This window comes from Zalophus californianus, chromosome 6, assembly GCF_009762305.2.
Source record: "Zalophus californianus isolate mZalCal1 chromosome 6, mZalCal1.pri.v2, whole genome shotgun sequence".
Taxonomy (NCBI): domain Eukaryota; kingdom Metazoa; phylum Chordata; class Mammalia; order Carnivora; family Otariidae; genus Zalophus; species Zalophus californianus.
The window spans coordinates 100158753-100174572 of NC_045600.1; the positions used below are offsets into that span (position 1 = coordinate 100158753).

Consider the following 15820-nt stretch of genomic DNA (forward strand, 5'->3'; position numbering starts at 1 on the left):
TCATAAGGGAATTGTAATTTTGAGAGATTAATTTTATCCACTGTTACACAATTAGGAATGTTAGGGCAGTCACATTTTATGCCTAAAGTGTGTTCTGGGTAATGCTGTTGAAGACCCTGCAATACTAAATTGAAGACAAATTCTGAAGATTAGAGCAGGATTTCTTTACCATTCAAAGTAGGGCTGCAATTCACTTAGCCCAGCAAGCTCTTGTGATTCCTGAAGAATTTTAATGTGGGAAAATTTGTATTTAAAATTTGTAGCTAATGGAAGACAAACACTTCAATATATATTGAGTTTATATAAATCCAAATGGTATCCTAAATGTGGATTAAAGGCAGCAATATGTGTACAGCTGTTTGCCATTAAGTAGCTGAACAGTGATTAAGGAGTAAATACGTGTTACTAAGTGGAATCTCTGCCACTTATTTTGTTGGATTCCCCACTACTAAAATGATTCTAAACTATGAAATACAAAGTGTAATAATTAAGGGAATGTTTAAAATTAAAGCAGGATGGACACTTCACTCCCCTGAAGAATAGGAAGTAGCACCCGACTACAGAAAGAGAAACAAAAGGTCTAAAACTATTTGAAAGGCTTATGAGATAATTCAGTGTAAAAACTTAGTGGCATAACGGAAGACAAAAAATGTGATAAAAATGAGTCAAAAACAAACTTTCCAATTAATTTATTTAAATTCATTAACGTTGCAAAAATATGATGTGCAACAAATCAGGACGCAAGTTGCCGTATTCCTAACAAGTCAAAGGAAAATAAAATATTACATCTCCTCAGTAAATCAAGACCAACCCTATTATTTCTTACAGGGATCACATCAACATCTTGCGCACACAGTCATCAGAACTGAATTTCTCACACTGTAAAATGACAGCACCAGGCTAGGCAACATCAACTGAATAGTGGTGAAATGATCACAGCACACTGTGTCTAAATGGCAGCATGTGAACTTACATTAAGAAAAATATTTGAATTTTTGAAATCTGTATCAAAGTGTGTAGGTGTCTAACTCACTCTGAGTTGTGTTCTATGTAAATAGTGTCCTATGGACTGTGCAAGTCAGTGGCCCTGAACACACCTCCAACATTTGCTAGCTAGGTTTATGTAAATAAATGGTTTAAGGGGCACAACTTTAGAAAGTTCGTATATAAAAAGTGCAGTGGAATAGCTAATTAGTATTATTTTCCAAGTTCCTCCTTAGCCATACTGATTGTGAAAACACAAAGATTCCAAAATGTAAATGTTTCAACCCCTTGTAGAATGTCTTACAAGATAGAATCAGATAGCTATATGAAGCAAACAGCTCAATGTAATTCGTTATCGATCTGAAAGCTTAATTAAACCCTTGATTTTCATCAGGTGTTTAAGTTGCTTTATGTGAACCTTTCAATAGTATTCTTAAAAGTAATTCTCAAAACATAAGAAATTAAGTAGATCTACCATATGTATTTGCAACAAAGCAATAGCTATGTTAAAATTTTAGTGTCACTCCTCATGTTCAACACAATACTTATTTTCAAGTGCCATTAGAACTTTAAAAGAAACTTACTTTACTGGGACTCACCACTGCTCTGATTCTAATTCATTCAGAATCTTGGGACCACGGAAGAGGTGAGTGAAAGGATCCCTAGGTAATTCTTCTGTACTATTAGAACACTGAGTAGAAAATCTCCCACTTCCCTTACCAGCTGACCTTCCCAGGCGAGTCTAAATTCTTCATGCTTTCTCCCAGTGACTCAAATCACACAATTCCTGTTTCCTGTGACAAGGATAAACTCTAACAGAATAGCTGGTCTAACTAATAAACACATTAACTCCTCTATCCCTTCCTTTTGAGGTTTGTGATCCATTTCTCAAATGTCTAAATATTTGAAAAAATAAGCAAGAAAACATGATGGAATGGATTAGCAAATTTCTATTTTCAGCCTATCTTCTCCCTTCTGATTGAATAATGTTAGCAATTTTCCACATATAACACAGGAAAAAGGACGAAGCTATTGTCACCTTATATACACACTTTTACCGATCTCAACAAGAAACTGGCCTGTTTTAACCAATAATATCCTAATGCTAATTTACCTCTCAATTGAAGAAATCTAAAAAAGTCACTTCTGCAGTAAATCAAACACTTCCAAATTCCCTGAGCACTCACATAAAAACAGCCAAATAGTAACACTATAGTCATCTACAAGAAGTCTCTATCAAAAAGCAGACCTTTTACCTGTTTAAATTCTGAAACTGTAGTTGAAGAAATTCTAGCTACTGATATATACTTTATCAATCAGCAAATTTCAGTATTCAGTGCAGTTACTAGATAGTGCTGTCCATTTTGGAAGACTACATTAACGTTTACCATGTTTCATAAAATATGAAAAATAACCTGGTCCTAAACTTTAATTTGAGCACTGTAATTGTTGACCCTCTCTGTTCAAACTTGCTTCTGTATGAAAAGACAAGGCATAGGAAAATATAAATTCTCATTATAGGTATTATTAACATTTGCCCTCTTCACTCCAGTCTTAATTCACATATTCTGTGTGAAGCCTGCAGGTTTTCCTGTTGGATACAAGAAAGCCTGTTATATGGTGCAAAGAGCTGCCATACACAGTATATCCCTTAACAGGGAAACATTCAGTGACATCTGAGATAACAGCTACTCTTTACCCCTTTAGAGTTCTTTCTCTTACTTCCTTGTTTTCTTATCTTCCTATCAAACTACCCCACTAGGCCCTCTTTAGGACCCTATCCTCCCCACACCCCCACCCGAGTTAAAGGCTATTAAGCTTCAAGTGGGAGGCCAATATAGCATTTTCCTTGATGATACTTAGGAATATGACCAAGCAGAACACAACCAAATTACTTTATATGAGAAACTTTTGATTAAAGAGACTCAGAGCCCAAGTATAACAAAATATAGTGACAAAAATCAACTCACACCAGTTAAGTTAGATCCCTGATCCCAGCAGAAAGATAAAATAATACAATTTTATGTACTTTCAATCAGCAATGAAAAATTAAAATTGAATGATATGGGGGAAATGTCACATAGTGACAAATTACAAATAACAAACTTCCTAAGTGCTTTTCCTCTAACCTACTAATTATAATCTAAGCCTGATAGTTATGAAACATTTATTACAGGGCATGTCCCTATACCAGATTCCATTAAGGTGTACGTTAGAGCAGGTGTCGTTTAATCCAACGATTCACAGCACATCACTCTTGTTATATCCCAAGTGTTAACACTGTTCCTTCTGAATTTTAATGTTCTAATAGATTAAAGTTTACCTGTACTTTAAAAAAATATTTAGGAAAATGCATCACTTTTGCAACAAGTTGTATCTATAGTTAGGAACAATGCAAGCTGTATCTATAGTTAGGAACAATGCTTGCAAAAGCAAAAGTGAATAAACACAATAAACTGTTGAACCTGAAGAACCGTGTACTTTATGTGGAGGAAAACCACCTATTTAAAAAGTTCAGCAAATTCTGAACAGGATAAAGACTTACAGATGAAAGACTACTTAAAGAGCTCTATAAATATAGACTCTAATCACAATTAAATTCAATGATCCTTTATTCATAATTCTCATATGGTAAATTCAGAAGGAATGCCTAAGTTGTTATTATTAGTTTGCTTTTTCAACACAAACTGTTTCTAAGGTTTGAGCAAGCAAAAATGGTTTTGGTTTTATTTGCTATAATGACAGTTTAGGATCTGCCCACAGCTGCTGGATCCAAGTTAAGTCAGAAGGCTGCTGAGGAACATCTCATCCTGGGAATCCTCCAGCATCTCCCATAATTGGACTTAGGTTAGCATGCCAAGTTTATAACTGAGGAGGACAAAAAGTAAAGGAAAATTCTCTAACAAAAACTTTATACGAAAAATGGCAATGTTTGTAAAAGCCACATGTGTGTTCAGTCTGGGACAGAATAAATCCTAAAAGCTTAGCTCTCATTAGCTTCAATTTTGCTATTCTAGGACATTCTTTTGTAAATTACCTTATAGGAAGGGCTGGGGTGTGGTAGTATCCTCAAATTTGGAGGATACTAATTTTTCCACATGTGTATGAGTCACACAAGCATATGACAAAGTATCAGACCAGTCTGTTGTTTTAGCATGATTTTGTGGGTAATTGAGTTCTGTTTGGGCACCTCAGTACAATGTATTTCAGTGTAGAGTCAAGGTACTTACCAAATTAAACAAAAAGTTTATATGCTTATATCAAATGTCATCCCAAACAGCATAATGTAATGATGCTCTAAGACTTACAAAATAACTTAATTTACAGTACTGTCAACATGATTCAACAGAAAATGTGAATATACACAAATCTGATTAGGTCAAACACCTACCTCCTATCAAGTTTAAGTAACTGATATAGAAGTATTTTGGTAAAGTGCCCACATTGAGAGCAGTTAAAAAAGCAGCCCCTATTTTCTACAGAAAAATAGGGACAGTGAGTAACTCATCACATTCTCTGAATACTACACTGCATTCACAAATTCTGGAGAGTGATACCCTGGACACACAGCTTATTTCACATTAGTGAACAGACCTAAAATTTTTATAAAGTTCTGACTTCTGGCCAGAAGATAAAATGTCCCATATATACATATATACAAACCCCATTTCTTAGCCTCTTAAATTCTCTAGTTCTAAAAATGGCTTTTTGACTTGTCTTTAAAGTTTAAAGAGGAGAAAGTGTGCAATACATTTGTATTTGCGCTTCTGAATTAAGAAACAGTATTAAATGAGAAAAAAAAGCTTAGGATAGTATTAATCTACTTAGATTATGTACATGACCTTTGGGTATTCATGAGAACCAGTTTAACTGTCCCTCACCTTATGAGCAACTCTGTTTTCTAAGTTACCCAGGAAATGTATCTAACCATTTACAAAAACAAAAATTCGAACATGCACTTTACAAATCATGGTCTTAATTTACCTGCATATTCTTCCACAAGACAGGTATACATTAAAAAATATTGCTCAGAAACATAAAAATATATATTATCTCTTTCCTTTACCATTTAGGCATATAAATAGTTTACTGAAGATGATGCATCATTCAACAAACAAATGCAAAAACTGCTTTATATAAAGTGTGGTTCTCTGCTATTTAGCAATATAAAATATAAAATGATTACAATATAATTAGCTAATAAAGAGCTAAATTCAAGAGATTTGCAAACCAATACAGCAGTGAACAGTCCCTTATACAAAAGTCCATTAAGGAAGAGTCAAGTCAATTTTGTAACAGGTTACATAAAAATCAGGGCCAATAAATGCATTATAAATGCAAAAAAGAGCACTGCTTCATCAGCACATTCTTCAGTCTTGTTTGGACTAGACGCCAAACTTACTGTTCACTTTTCGGTTCATCTTGTTTTCCATTAAGCTCTTGATCAACTCTGTTTAATGAAAAACAATATAGATAATAAGACACTAGCAACTAAACAATTTTCTTTCTAAAAATTGTGACTACTTTTAGCATAGAATATTATTCTGTTAAAAACAAAGCTTTGCAAAGAAGCAGACATAGTAAAAAGGTTACCAAACATTTCCCCAACCAGGAAAGATAATTTTTAAAGAGGACACTGACAAGAAATGTGACTGTTGTTTCTTTAAAGATTACAAAATACTTTACATACAAATGCCCATAAGCTTTATTAGAAGTTCAAATTAGGGTGCCTGGGTGCCTCGGTCAGTTGGGTGACTGCCTTCGGCTCAGGTCATGATCCTCGAGTTCCGGGATCAAGTCCCACATCGGGCTCCCTGCTCAGTGGGGAGTCTGCTTCTTCCTCTGACTGTACCCCCTCTTGTGCTCTCTCTCTCTCTCTAATAAATAAAATAAAATCTTAAAAAAAAAGTTCAAATTATAACAGGTATATTAAAATCTTAAACTGTAGCCTGGCTGGAATCTAAGTGATGAGAGAGTGGCAGGAAAAATAACTCCCTAAAAAATGATTTTGTTAACTGAAATACTAAAATGCCACTAATGCCACCAATTGATCAATGTTTTTAAATTCAGTGATAAAAATGCATATTTATAGAAACTATTCTCCAAAATTTATTGGTATACATAGAATATAAATGCCTTTCACTTATTTTGATAGTAAGAAGCCATCAAATTTAATAATTGGAAATATCTAGATGTGGTTAAAAATCGAATTGGATTAGTAGTGGGCTGCACAGAGATCATATCAAAATTTAGGGAACTGGGGATTAGAAGAATTATGTAGTTACAACACAATTATAAACGACACCTTAAAGATAATGTACAACAGTCTATTACTATTATATTTGTACTAGTTTGAATTACTGATGGAGGGGAGTTTAAAACAATTTGGTATAATATATGAAGATACTTTTCACACTTGTTTCCATTACTATGATCATCACCACCCATTACTAGGATCACCTGAACAGTAGTGAATGAGACCTAAAAGTCTTGGTGTGTGGTAAAGCCAGATTAATAACATTTAAAAACATTTTTTATGCTGGTATCAAAAATATGAGAGGTATATAGTCTCGAGAAGGCATGCAATATCCATCCAGTCTTTTCAACATCTGAGATATGTTGAATTAGTTCTTATGAACTAATTTCACAATTACTTTAGTTTTAAACTACAAACATTTTAACAACTGCGATCCTCTCCAACCACACTTGCACTGAGTTGCTTGAACATCTACAACATTTAAAACTACTATGCTTGCACACTCAGTTTTGAATCCTCCTTCTTCTCGGTATTCATCATAAGAGATTTCACCTTAAGTAACCTCCTTCACATAGAACCTCTGTTACATTTTTAAAAAAATGCTCCTTTATTTTTAAAACTTGAATGTTACCATTTTCAAGCTGACAAGGATTTATTATTTTTTAAGACTAACAAACTTTGCGCAAAAACTAAGAAGTACCTGAAAGATATATGTAATGATTCTATTATGGTTAAACAAAAGTAAAAAAAGAAGAAAAAAAATCTCAAGATAAAATAGTACTGGCAGGTATCAAACAATATATTTAAATAAAAAGTATAGTTCCACTATTTTTCTGATCCCTAAATTCCAGGTAATTAAATACTGAGAACTTTGTAAAAAGGCAAAATTCAGCAGATTTTATCAACAAAGGCAATTCATTTTGAAATCCATGAAGCAGCTGGCTTCATTATACAATTACAGATTATATTTTTAATTTCAGTTATCTGTCTGCCAAGTGTACACCAGTGCCTAGAAAGGAAAAAAAAATTAGCAATACCTAAAATTACGGTCCACATCTCTATGTTAAAATGTCTGTCAAACTGTTAAGTGTCACATGAAAATGTAAAGCTATGATTCCATCACATCATCAACTGAATTCTTGCTCATCAACAGACCCAAAATGTGTCAAGAATGTTTCAGTTCCTTGTGATTGCTTCCTTAGAACGGTCAAAGTGATAATAACTACATACAAATCTCTCACCTTAAGAGAGACTGTATGAAAGCTGTTTTGCTAATTTGTCATTATTAAAAAAACAAAAACCATTAACAAGTCAGCTCCAAATCCTACACTGTTCTAAACTGCTATATAAAATGGTAACTATTTTATACTTTGCCTTTCATCTTCTATGCCGAGATATTAATAGCTAATAGTTTGTTATGCTCAAAGCAGAAGTATTCAAAATTAAAGATGGAAAGCAGAGTGTTTAACTATTTAATGGTATATTGAATTTTAGGTATTTTATAATATGTAGAATTTGACTGGTTAGCAGGCCATTTAAGCGTACAGGGAAATCAATGTTGGTTAGCCAAAGAATATGTGCATTGCAAATATACTCATAAACCCCAGGGAAATAAACTGTTACCTTAAAAAAGTACATATATATATTTATCAAGAGCACTAGTTGGACATTTAAACAATATGGTCAAACAGATAAAGGCTTAGAGGTAATTGGTTTTCCAAATAGTATTCTTAGCAATTTCTTTGGTTTTGCTATCAGTATGTATAACATGAAGGGGTGAGGAGGGCCTATGGCCTTTAATTCCTAATTGGCATTATGCATGGTGTTAGAACAGGGTGAATCCAAGCCATATTCAGCATCAGGAACTTCGGATTCACTCTATATTTGGATTCTGGGGTATGTTTATATTTACAAATGCTATTATCTTTGTCTACAAGCTAACCAACTAATAAGGAAGAGTTAGTCTGTGCAATGCAAATGGACTAGTCTAGATGCAACCCAGTCAAGGTGTGCATATACCTTTTTTGTTTCTTTTTTAACTTTTCTTCTTCATACCTTGGTAGGGAAGAGTTATTTCAGTAAATATACATGTTATGAAAATGAACAAAACTTGAAAAAAGGCACTGATAATAAACTCATATAAATCTATAGGCAAAACCAAAAATATTTAACACACTGACCTAAGAAATCTGGCTTTGACACATTAACAGACTAAACCTCAGATTAGTAGACCAAAAAACTTTTTCTACATTATAGCAGTGTGATACTCAAGGATTTATGTTAACAGCCTCTACCAAATCCTTTTAAAAATTAGATGGAGGTGAATATGGTAAAGAGAACATATTCCAGGCACTGGAATGAACCAAGGTTAGGCTGATATAAATAATATTGTATTTCTCCAGTAATAGGATTATTCAATGCCAGGATGAATTTACTCAAATTTGGTGAGCAGTATGTTCAAGTTTGGAGAATGTTCTTTAGTACTGACTGATCAGGAAATCACCTGTTAAGATTGTAAACAGTCTTTAAAAATAAACAGTCTTTAGGGCGCCTGGGTGGCTCAGTTGGTTGAGCGACTGCCTTCGGCTCAGATCATGATCCTGGAGTCCCGGGATCGAGTCCCGCATCGGGCTCCCTGCTCAGCAGGGAGTCTGCTTCTCCCTCTGACCCTGCCCCCTCTCATGTGCTCTCTCTCTCTCTCTCTCAAATAAATAAACAAATCTTTAAAAAAAATAAACAATCTTTAAAAATAAAAATTAATCACAACCAGAAATAATCCTTCCTGCTTCTTCAGCTGATAACCTGAAGAAAATGGTGACTTACGGGGAAGGTGCTGGAAAATGGCTTCTTTCCCTTTTCCTTAGTTATAAAAACAAGAGCAGTTACAAAATATTTATCATATAGGAAGTGTAACAGAATGAGTATTGAAAAATATTTACCTCTTGCACATTAATATATAAAGATCCAATATAATTAAAGAAATAAAACAAAACATACTGTTTTATGCATTCTGGTATGCCAACATATTCCATGGGGACAAGTTCCGCTAGTTCTGCCAAATTAAAGACGTATCTAATTTTTTGGCTGAATTTTGAGCTATGGAAGAAAATAAAGATAATTACCTCAATATTCCGACCAACAGAACTGACAAGAAATTCACATAAGGAGTTTGTGTTTTTGTTTCTTTCTTTTTTTTTTTTTAAGTCAATGACTCTCAGAAAATTACCTAATAAAGGGTCTTGTGACAGCTAGAAGTGTTCTGATAAACCATGAGGGATGTACAATGATTAATGATTTTAGGTTTTTCCGTAACCTGGAATAAAAAAAAAAAAAGAAAAAAAGAAAAATTTTTGAGCTCCATAAATTCTAATGCTAGAAGGTAAGGCATCAATAAGTATGTGAAACTTTACACACACACAAAAATCTGTCATCCAAAAGTTCATTTAGATGTGATACTCCTAAAGACAAGAAAATACATTCTTGAATTCTGTTTCTCCTCCTGCTATGAGATGAACTTTACTTCATTTGGCTAAATTTATGTCCACAGTATAGCTTGTTGTTAAACGTCTCCTAAATACATTCACTTGTCTTTAGAATTCTGTCAAGCGGGGTAGAGGTCAATACTGAATACGAAATTTCATTTTTCAGGATGAGAGGGGAACTGGTACTCATTTCTTCAACACCATGAAAGGCACTGTGCCGGCAGAAAGATGGGAGTCAAGTTCACCACAGGAACAGGAAATGTAAATCAGATCTAACACATTCTTATGGAGTCCAAAATTCTGAGTAAAAATTAACGGTATTACCCTGGCCGACTTAAAATGACCAAATAAAAACTGCTGTTTTATCATGCATATTCCACACTTAAGTGATCATTAAGGATTTTTTTTTTTAAATCATAAAACTAGCCAATGCCATGTTTAGGTATTTAGAGAAACCTATTAATGCATCTGAGTTCATTAAACTAGTTCGATGTAGCTATAGTCTAATCAAACCAATTGGAGATTCAAAGTTCCTTCCATTAGCATGGATGACTAACTCCCAGGAGAATACACTCCCTAGTGCTCATTCCAAAATAAGATTATAGCTAAGCATCTTAAAAACCATAAAATATGTAAGCACTATGAGATAGCAAAATTCAGAATGTATTAAAATAGGAAATGTACTAAATTCTCCATCCTTTCCCAAAACGTAAATTATAGGAAACTGTTCAATGTGGTATAAATAAGGAGACATAAAAAACTATTTTATAGGTTTTAAGGAATTATTCTTTATAAAACAGATCAAAACTAATTTCCTTCATGATATTCTAAAATACTGAACTGAGAAAATAGAAACATGTTATGAAATTAATAATTTATGGTGTCCTTAAGTGACAACAGGAAATAAAATTGAACAAAGCTATTATAAAAATTATTCAGACTAGCTTTCAATGTGTATTTACAATACCTTCTATCAATTTGCTGGTAGCATTTCCTGAGCCATCCCAGACTGGGCATTTTTCTTCGAGTTGTAGCACCATTTAAATAAACTATCATGTAGTTTTCTGCTACTAACAGCTCCAAAGTGCCAATAACATACCTGTAAAAACAAATTAAGTTTAAGCCTTAAATATTGCTTTGCAGAACCAAACAAAATTATCCAAATGATATAATGCCCTTCCCTTCCCTTCAATGACAGCAAAACCAATTAAAATTTCAAAACGGCATTAGTTGGTATTATGATTGTGTATCAGAAAGAGTTATCTTCTAGAAATATACATTTAAAACTCTGCAGATGAACTGACATGATTTCTGGGACTTGCTTCAAAGTTATACAATGGGAAGAGCATACATTTTGGGAATGAAGTATAAACTAATTGTGGAAGCGGGGGATTCATACACAAAGATGCAATACACTTCCCTCTACCTTTATATAAGTTTGAAATTTTCCATGATAAGTTTAAAACACCACTAACTTAAGAAATAGAATGACTCTGTGGAAATAGAACTGAGTCAGTTCAGTTATATTTGGCTTTTTGGGAGTAAACGCAGTTTAGCCATATGATTTTGAGATAAAAGTAATTTCTTTACATTTAATGTAAAATAAAGAAGTTGGAACAGATAATCTGAAATAGCCTTTCCAGTTTTAAACTGACAATTTTCCTGTCGAGTTGGAAAATGAAGAGTTTCAAAATGCCAAAGAATAAGGACTTAAAGGACTGGAATGGAGATAATTATAATCTTCTCCCAGGTAAAGTTCACGTCCTTAAATTGGAGATCTAATTAACTCAGAATTCTGTTCAAATTTTTTTATGAACGTATACTTACTTAAAGAGATTGTCCATCAGGTATCTATAGTTAGGTTGACCACTTTCAGGCATAAAACAGACAGCAAACACAACAATGGCATTTAATCCATCCCCATAATATCCTGAAAAAGAAATCAAAGATAAAATCACCAGCATTTTACTTTTTCAGAGGAAATCTGTATGTACAGTTGATAGATTATATAGTGGTTCATGTTCCACAATTTTTTTGATAAAAAAACATGGTTTCTTTTTTAACCTTATATAGCCTTATAAAGATCTTAAAATCCCCTCTTCTCAAAATGAGAATAAAATCTGAAGAGGAAACAGTGGGCATAAAAACCAGAAACCCATTTAAACTGGCATAATCAGAAAGCCAGTCTTACTTTAGTAAACAAATGAAGTGATATAATCCAAGCAGGCATAAAAACTATGAAAACATCTACAATAAAACAATCTTATGCAAGTTATGGTTAAAGTGGGTCCTTTTTAAAAAATACTTTTACACTCAGCAATGCCTAGCATTTTGTAGATTTAGAGTATTAAAAACTGTATCTCTGACAATTTTAACTGAAGAAAAAGTGTTAAAATGTGTATGTTTATTATAATCTCTAGATATTAAGCTGTATCCAGTAACACTGGTTTAACCTTCATTTCTGTTGTTTACAAACATGCACTGAAAAGGTTTAAACAGTTCAAGTACATTAGCATCTTCAATACCTTTCTCAATATCTTAGTCACAAAACACACTGTGATAATTCAATAGGATGAAATGGTCCTAATTATTTCCCCCTAATCCAAATAAAGCACTCTTTCTGAAAGATACTTTAAGATAGTTTAAACCATGAGGCAGGTCTCACAACTTGTTTCCTATGAACTGGCTGAATTAATGCAAGTCTGTGGACTTCCTGATCCAGATTATCCTGTTTTCTTCATCTGAATAGGATTAAATTAGGCAGAATAATGTAACTGCAAATATTCAAGTGATTTGGTTTCAGATGAATGAAGACTATAGAAATACAGAGGGAAATGCATTTGGCAGAAAGTAAATTAAGTAGAAAGGACTCTACATAAAAAAACCCAATCTGTTTAACCTATGTGGTCCCCTTTCCTGAATTAGGATTTCAGGTAACAAGAAATGTTCTAGAGAGTGGCTTGCATTTTGACTACCATTAACATTCTGATACTATTTATGGTGTCTAGGTAAACTCCTATACATGGCACAGTCAGATGGATAGAAGTTATAATTATACTCACATAGCTTTTCCTATTTGACTTGCGATTTCTTAAGAAATGAAGCCTTATATTTTTGGATATTCCACAAATATGTAAAGTTGGTGCTCCATAAAAATGTGGAATGAACTAGTTCTGTACTTTACGGTAAAACTAAATTATTTTTTCAGGGTTTTAAGGTAAATTAAGAGTCACAGTTTAAAACGCCAAGTTTTACTTATATCCACAAAGACTATAAGAATGTTCATAGCAGTTTTAATCATAATGGTCCAAACTGGAAACTCACATGTTCATCAAAAGAAAAATGAATAAGCCAATTGTAGTTTATCCATGCAATGAAATACTACTTAGCAATGAAAAGGAATAAACAGACACGTGCAACAACATGGATGAATGTCAAAAACATGCTGAGCAAAAGAAGTCAACAAAAGAAGGTATACTATATGATTCTAGTTACATGAAATTCTAGAACAGGCAAAAGTAATCATGGGAGTAGACATTGGAATAGTGGTTACTGGAGAGGGGGGTATTCATTGGGAAGGAGTTTGAGAGAATTTTTTGGGGCAATGAAAATGTTCTGTATGTCTAGGTGTAGGTGATATGGGTATATATGGTAATACGGGCATTTGTCAAAACTCACTGACTACTACATTTCAGATTAGAGCACTTCCAAGTGAAAAAGTGAGAAGAAAAACAAATATTGTATGATATCACTTATATGTGGAATCTAAAAATGCCAAACTTCGAAACACAGATTAAAATGGTGTTTGCCAGGGGCTAGGGGGAAAGAGGAGATGTTGGTCAAAGGGTACAAACTTCCAGTTATACGATGAGTAAGTTCTAGGGATCTAATGAACAGCATGGTGACTACAGTTAGTAGCACTGTATTATGTACTCAAAAGTTGCCAAGAGAGTAGATCTTAAATGTTCACACCACAAAAAAGAAATGGTAATCATTATGTAATATGTACTGTACTGGATCAACACATTTTACACCTTAAACTTACACAATATGTCAATTATATCTCAAGCTGGGGAAAAAATTGCAAGTACTACAAAAAAGGATAGCATTTCACTATATATAAATTATAAATGGAAAAAAGGGGAGAAAGTCTCAGTTTTGGGGGGAGGTGTCTGGAGTCAGGGTGGAAAACAGTTTCCACTGTATACTCTTGTACCTTTTGAATATACTGTGTGCATGTACTAACGATTTTTAAATTTGGTTTTATCCTTTTACTTCAAAACTTGTTTCTAAAATGACATAAATGTTTATTATATATATTTTTTTACTCAAGATAGAGTAAAAAAAGATACGAACAATCTTTGATTGCTCTTACCTCCATGGCTAATAACTTTTTTATAGGGTTCAATTGCCTTCATATCGACCCTGTGGTCCTGTTCTCCAATTCTGAACATACGCCAGCGTCGTCCATCTTCTTTTTCCTCTGCTGCTGTGTATTCAGTAATTGAGCCTTTCCTAATAATTTCAGTAGTTTTGGGTTTTGGAAGATCATCTGTCAAAATAAAAGGTTTTTGAATCACAAATTGTTACTTATACAATAAAAATCAAGTTACATGTTAACCACTTTACTATCTAATTAGATTGTTCAGAGAATTTTTCATTATATCTTCTGTGGAATTTTAAGTATTTCTTCTGTAACAGAGGAAAAGGCTTGTTATTGATATGCGGCCATTTTATGTTTTTGGAAAGCATGGTTAACTTTTTTTGTATGGGCTAATTCACAAAGCACCTATCACAGTGCAATGTATGTTCACGAGTTCAAAAAAGATAATTCATACAGCCATCAAAATCTTAGTCCAGTGGCCTTACAATGCTGTTCAGATTTTATTTACAGCACTGTTCTTGGTAGTTAGCCCTATAGGTTATTTAAAGTAACTGAGAACAAATTGTTTTTTGTTACTGAGCACACAGATTATTCCCCAAACACTGTAATACCAGATAGAAAGTGGTTAACCAGTCAATGATTATTTCTCATTTGATCAGTTTTATTGAGCAGAAATTTACTAACATTCTGACGTGTACATGCAAAAGTCTATTTTAAATTGACATTAGCCAAAGCAGAAGCACCAATGATTAGGTGTAATTTATATTTCAAGATTGCATTTTAGAGGATTTTAAATGAAGTAATGATTTTCAAAATTTTAGTATCAGAGTCCTTACCAAAAGATGGGGGGGAAGGGGGACCTACGGCATGTTAGTTGTTTGTTTCCAAGATAAAGCTGTTAACGGAAAATATCCTTCCAGGAAATGACTACAGCAGCATTAAAGAAAGAAGAGACAAAACACATAGGCAGAAAACTATTTCAGTATCTTTTTAAAATATTGCTTATTACTGGACTGCTTATTGAACCAGTAAAACAGGGAAGAAAAAAGGAACAAAGATATAGCATATCAAAGATCTTACTCTTTACTGCTGATAAGACACATAGTGCTAAACACTGCTTTGAAGTAAAAATCATTTTAAAGATGGAATATATAAACAACTATATAAAGACACTGTACATAGAAATTATCTAATTAAAGAAAACATGCAAAGCAAAACACATGCCAATTCCTTTGAATTCTAAATAACTTAATAATAAGGAATATGAAGGTTGGGGACTAAGAGTATACATTAATTCAAGTTGGTTGTTTACATAGTGCAGCACTACCAGGCAAACCAAATTAAAAAATCACCCTCAAAAAACTCCCTTCAAAGCTCCCTCTCTGTAAACCCTTAAATACTTTTAGCATATTCCCTATGTGTCCCTATATGTCTCGTCAAAGCTTTTTTCCTTAGCTGACTGACTAAAGAACATGCCATACTTATCAAGCAATATTTTGGAAGCAAAATGAAAAAACATAATTTCACAATCCTGAGCAATTAAGAAAGAAAAAAAAGCCACCTGTGTAATCTACTAAAAACCGTTTTTGAAAGCCATGAGAATATTGTGTTGGCAGAATTTCCTCTTTGTAACAAAATATAGGAACTTTAGAAAGAATAACTTCATATTCAACAAAATCCCTTAATCATTGATTTTAAGTTCAAGATCAAGTT

At 33.3% G+C, this 15820-nt stretch overlaps 1 protein-coding gene across 2 annotated transcripts in view; it reads right to left on the minus strand.

Annotated features, from left to right (window-relative positions):
* The window catches only part of BNIP2 (BCL2 interacting protein 2), a 46194-nt gene that overhangs the window by 20236 nt on the left and 10138 nt on the right, over positions 1-15820 (minus strand). Inside the window, exons 5-11 of one of the 2 annotated variants that reach the window (XM_027569268.2) lie at positions 14099-14275; positions 11551-11653; positions 10691-10822; positions 9468-9554; positions 9239-9337; positions 8261-8296; positions 5387-5434 (exon numbers count right to left, since the gene is read on the minus strand). In XM_027569268.2, coding sequence (XP_027425069.1) covers positions 5387-5434; positions 8261-8296; positions 9239-9337; positions 9468-9554; positions 10691-10822; positions 11551-11653; positions 14099-14275 — 682 coding nt within the window. Of the gene's footprint in view, positions 1-674; positions 5435-8260; positions 8297-9238; positions 9338-9467; positions 9555-10690; positions 10823-11550; positions 11654-14098; positions 14276-15820 lie in introns of those variants that run through there. The other variant, XM_027569270.2, reaches the window with a different exon arrangement.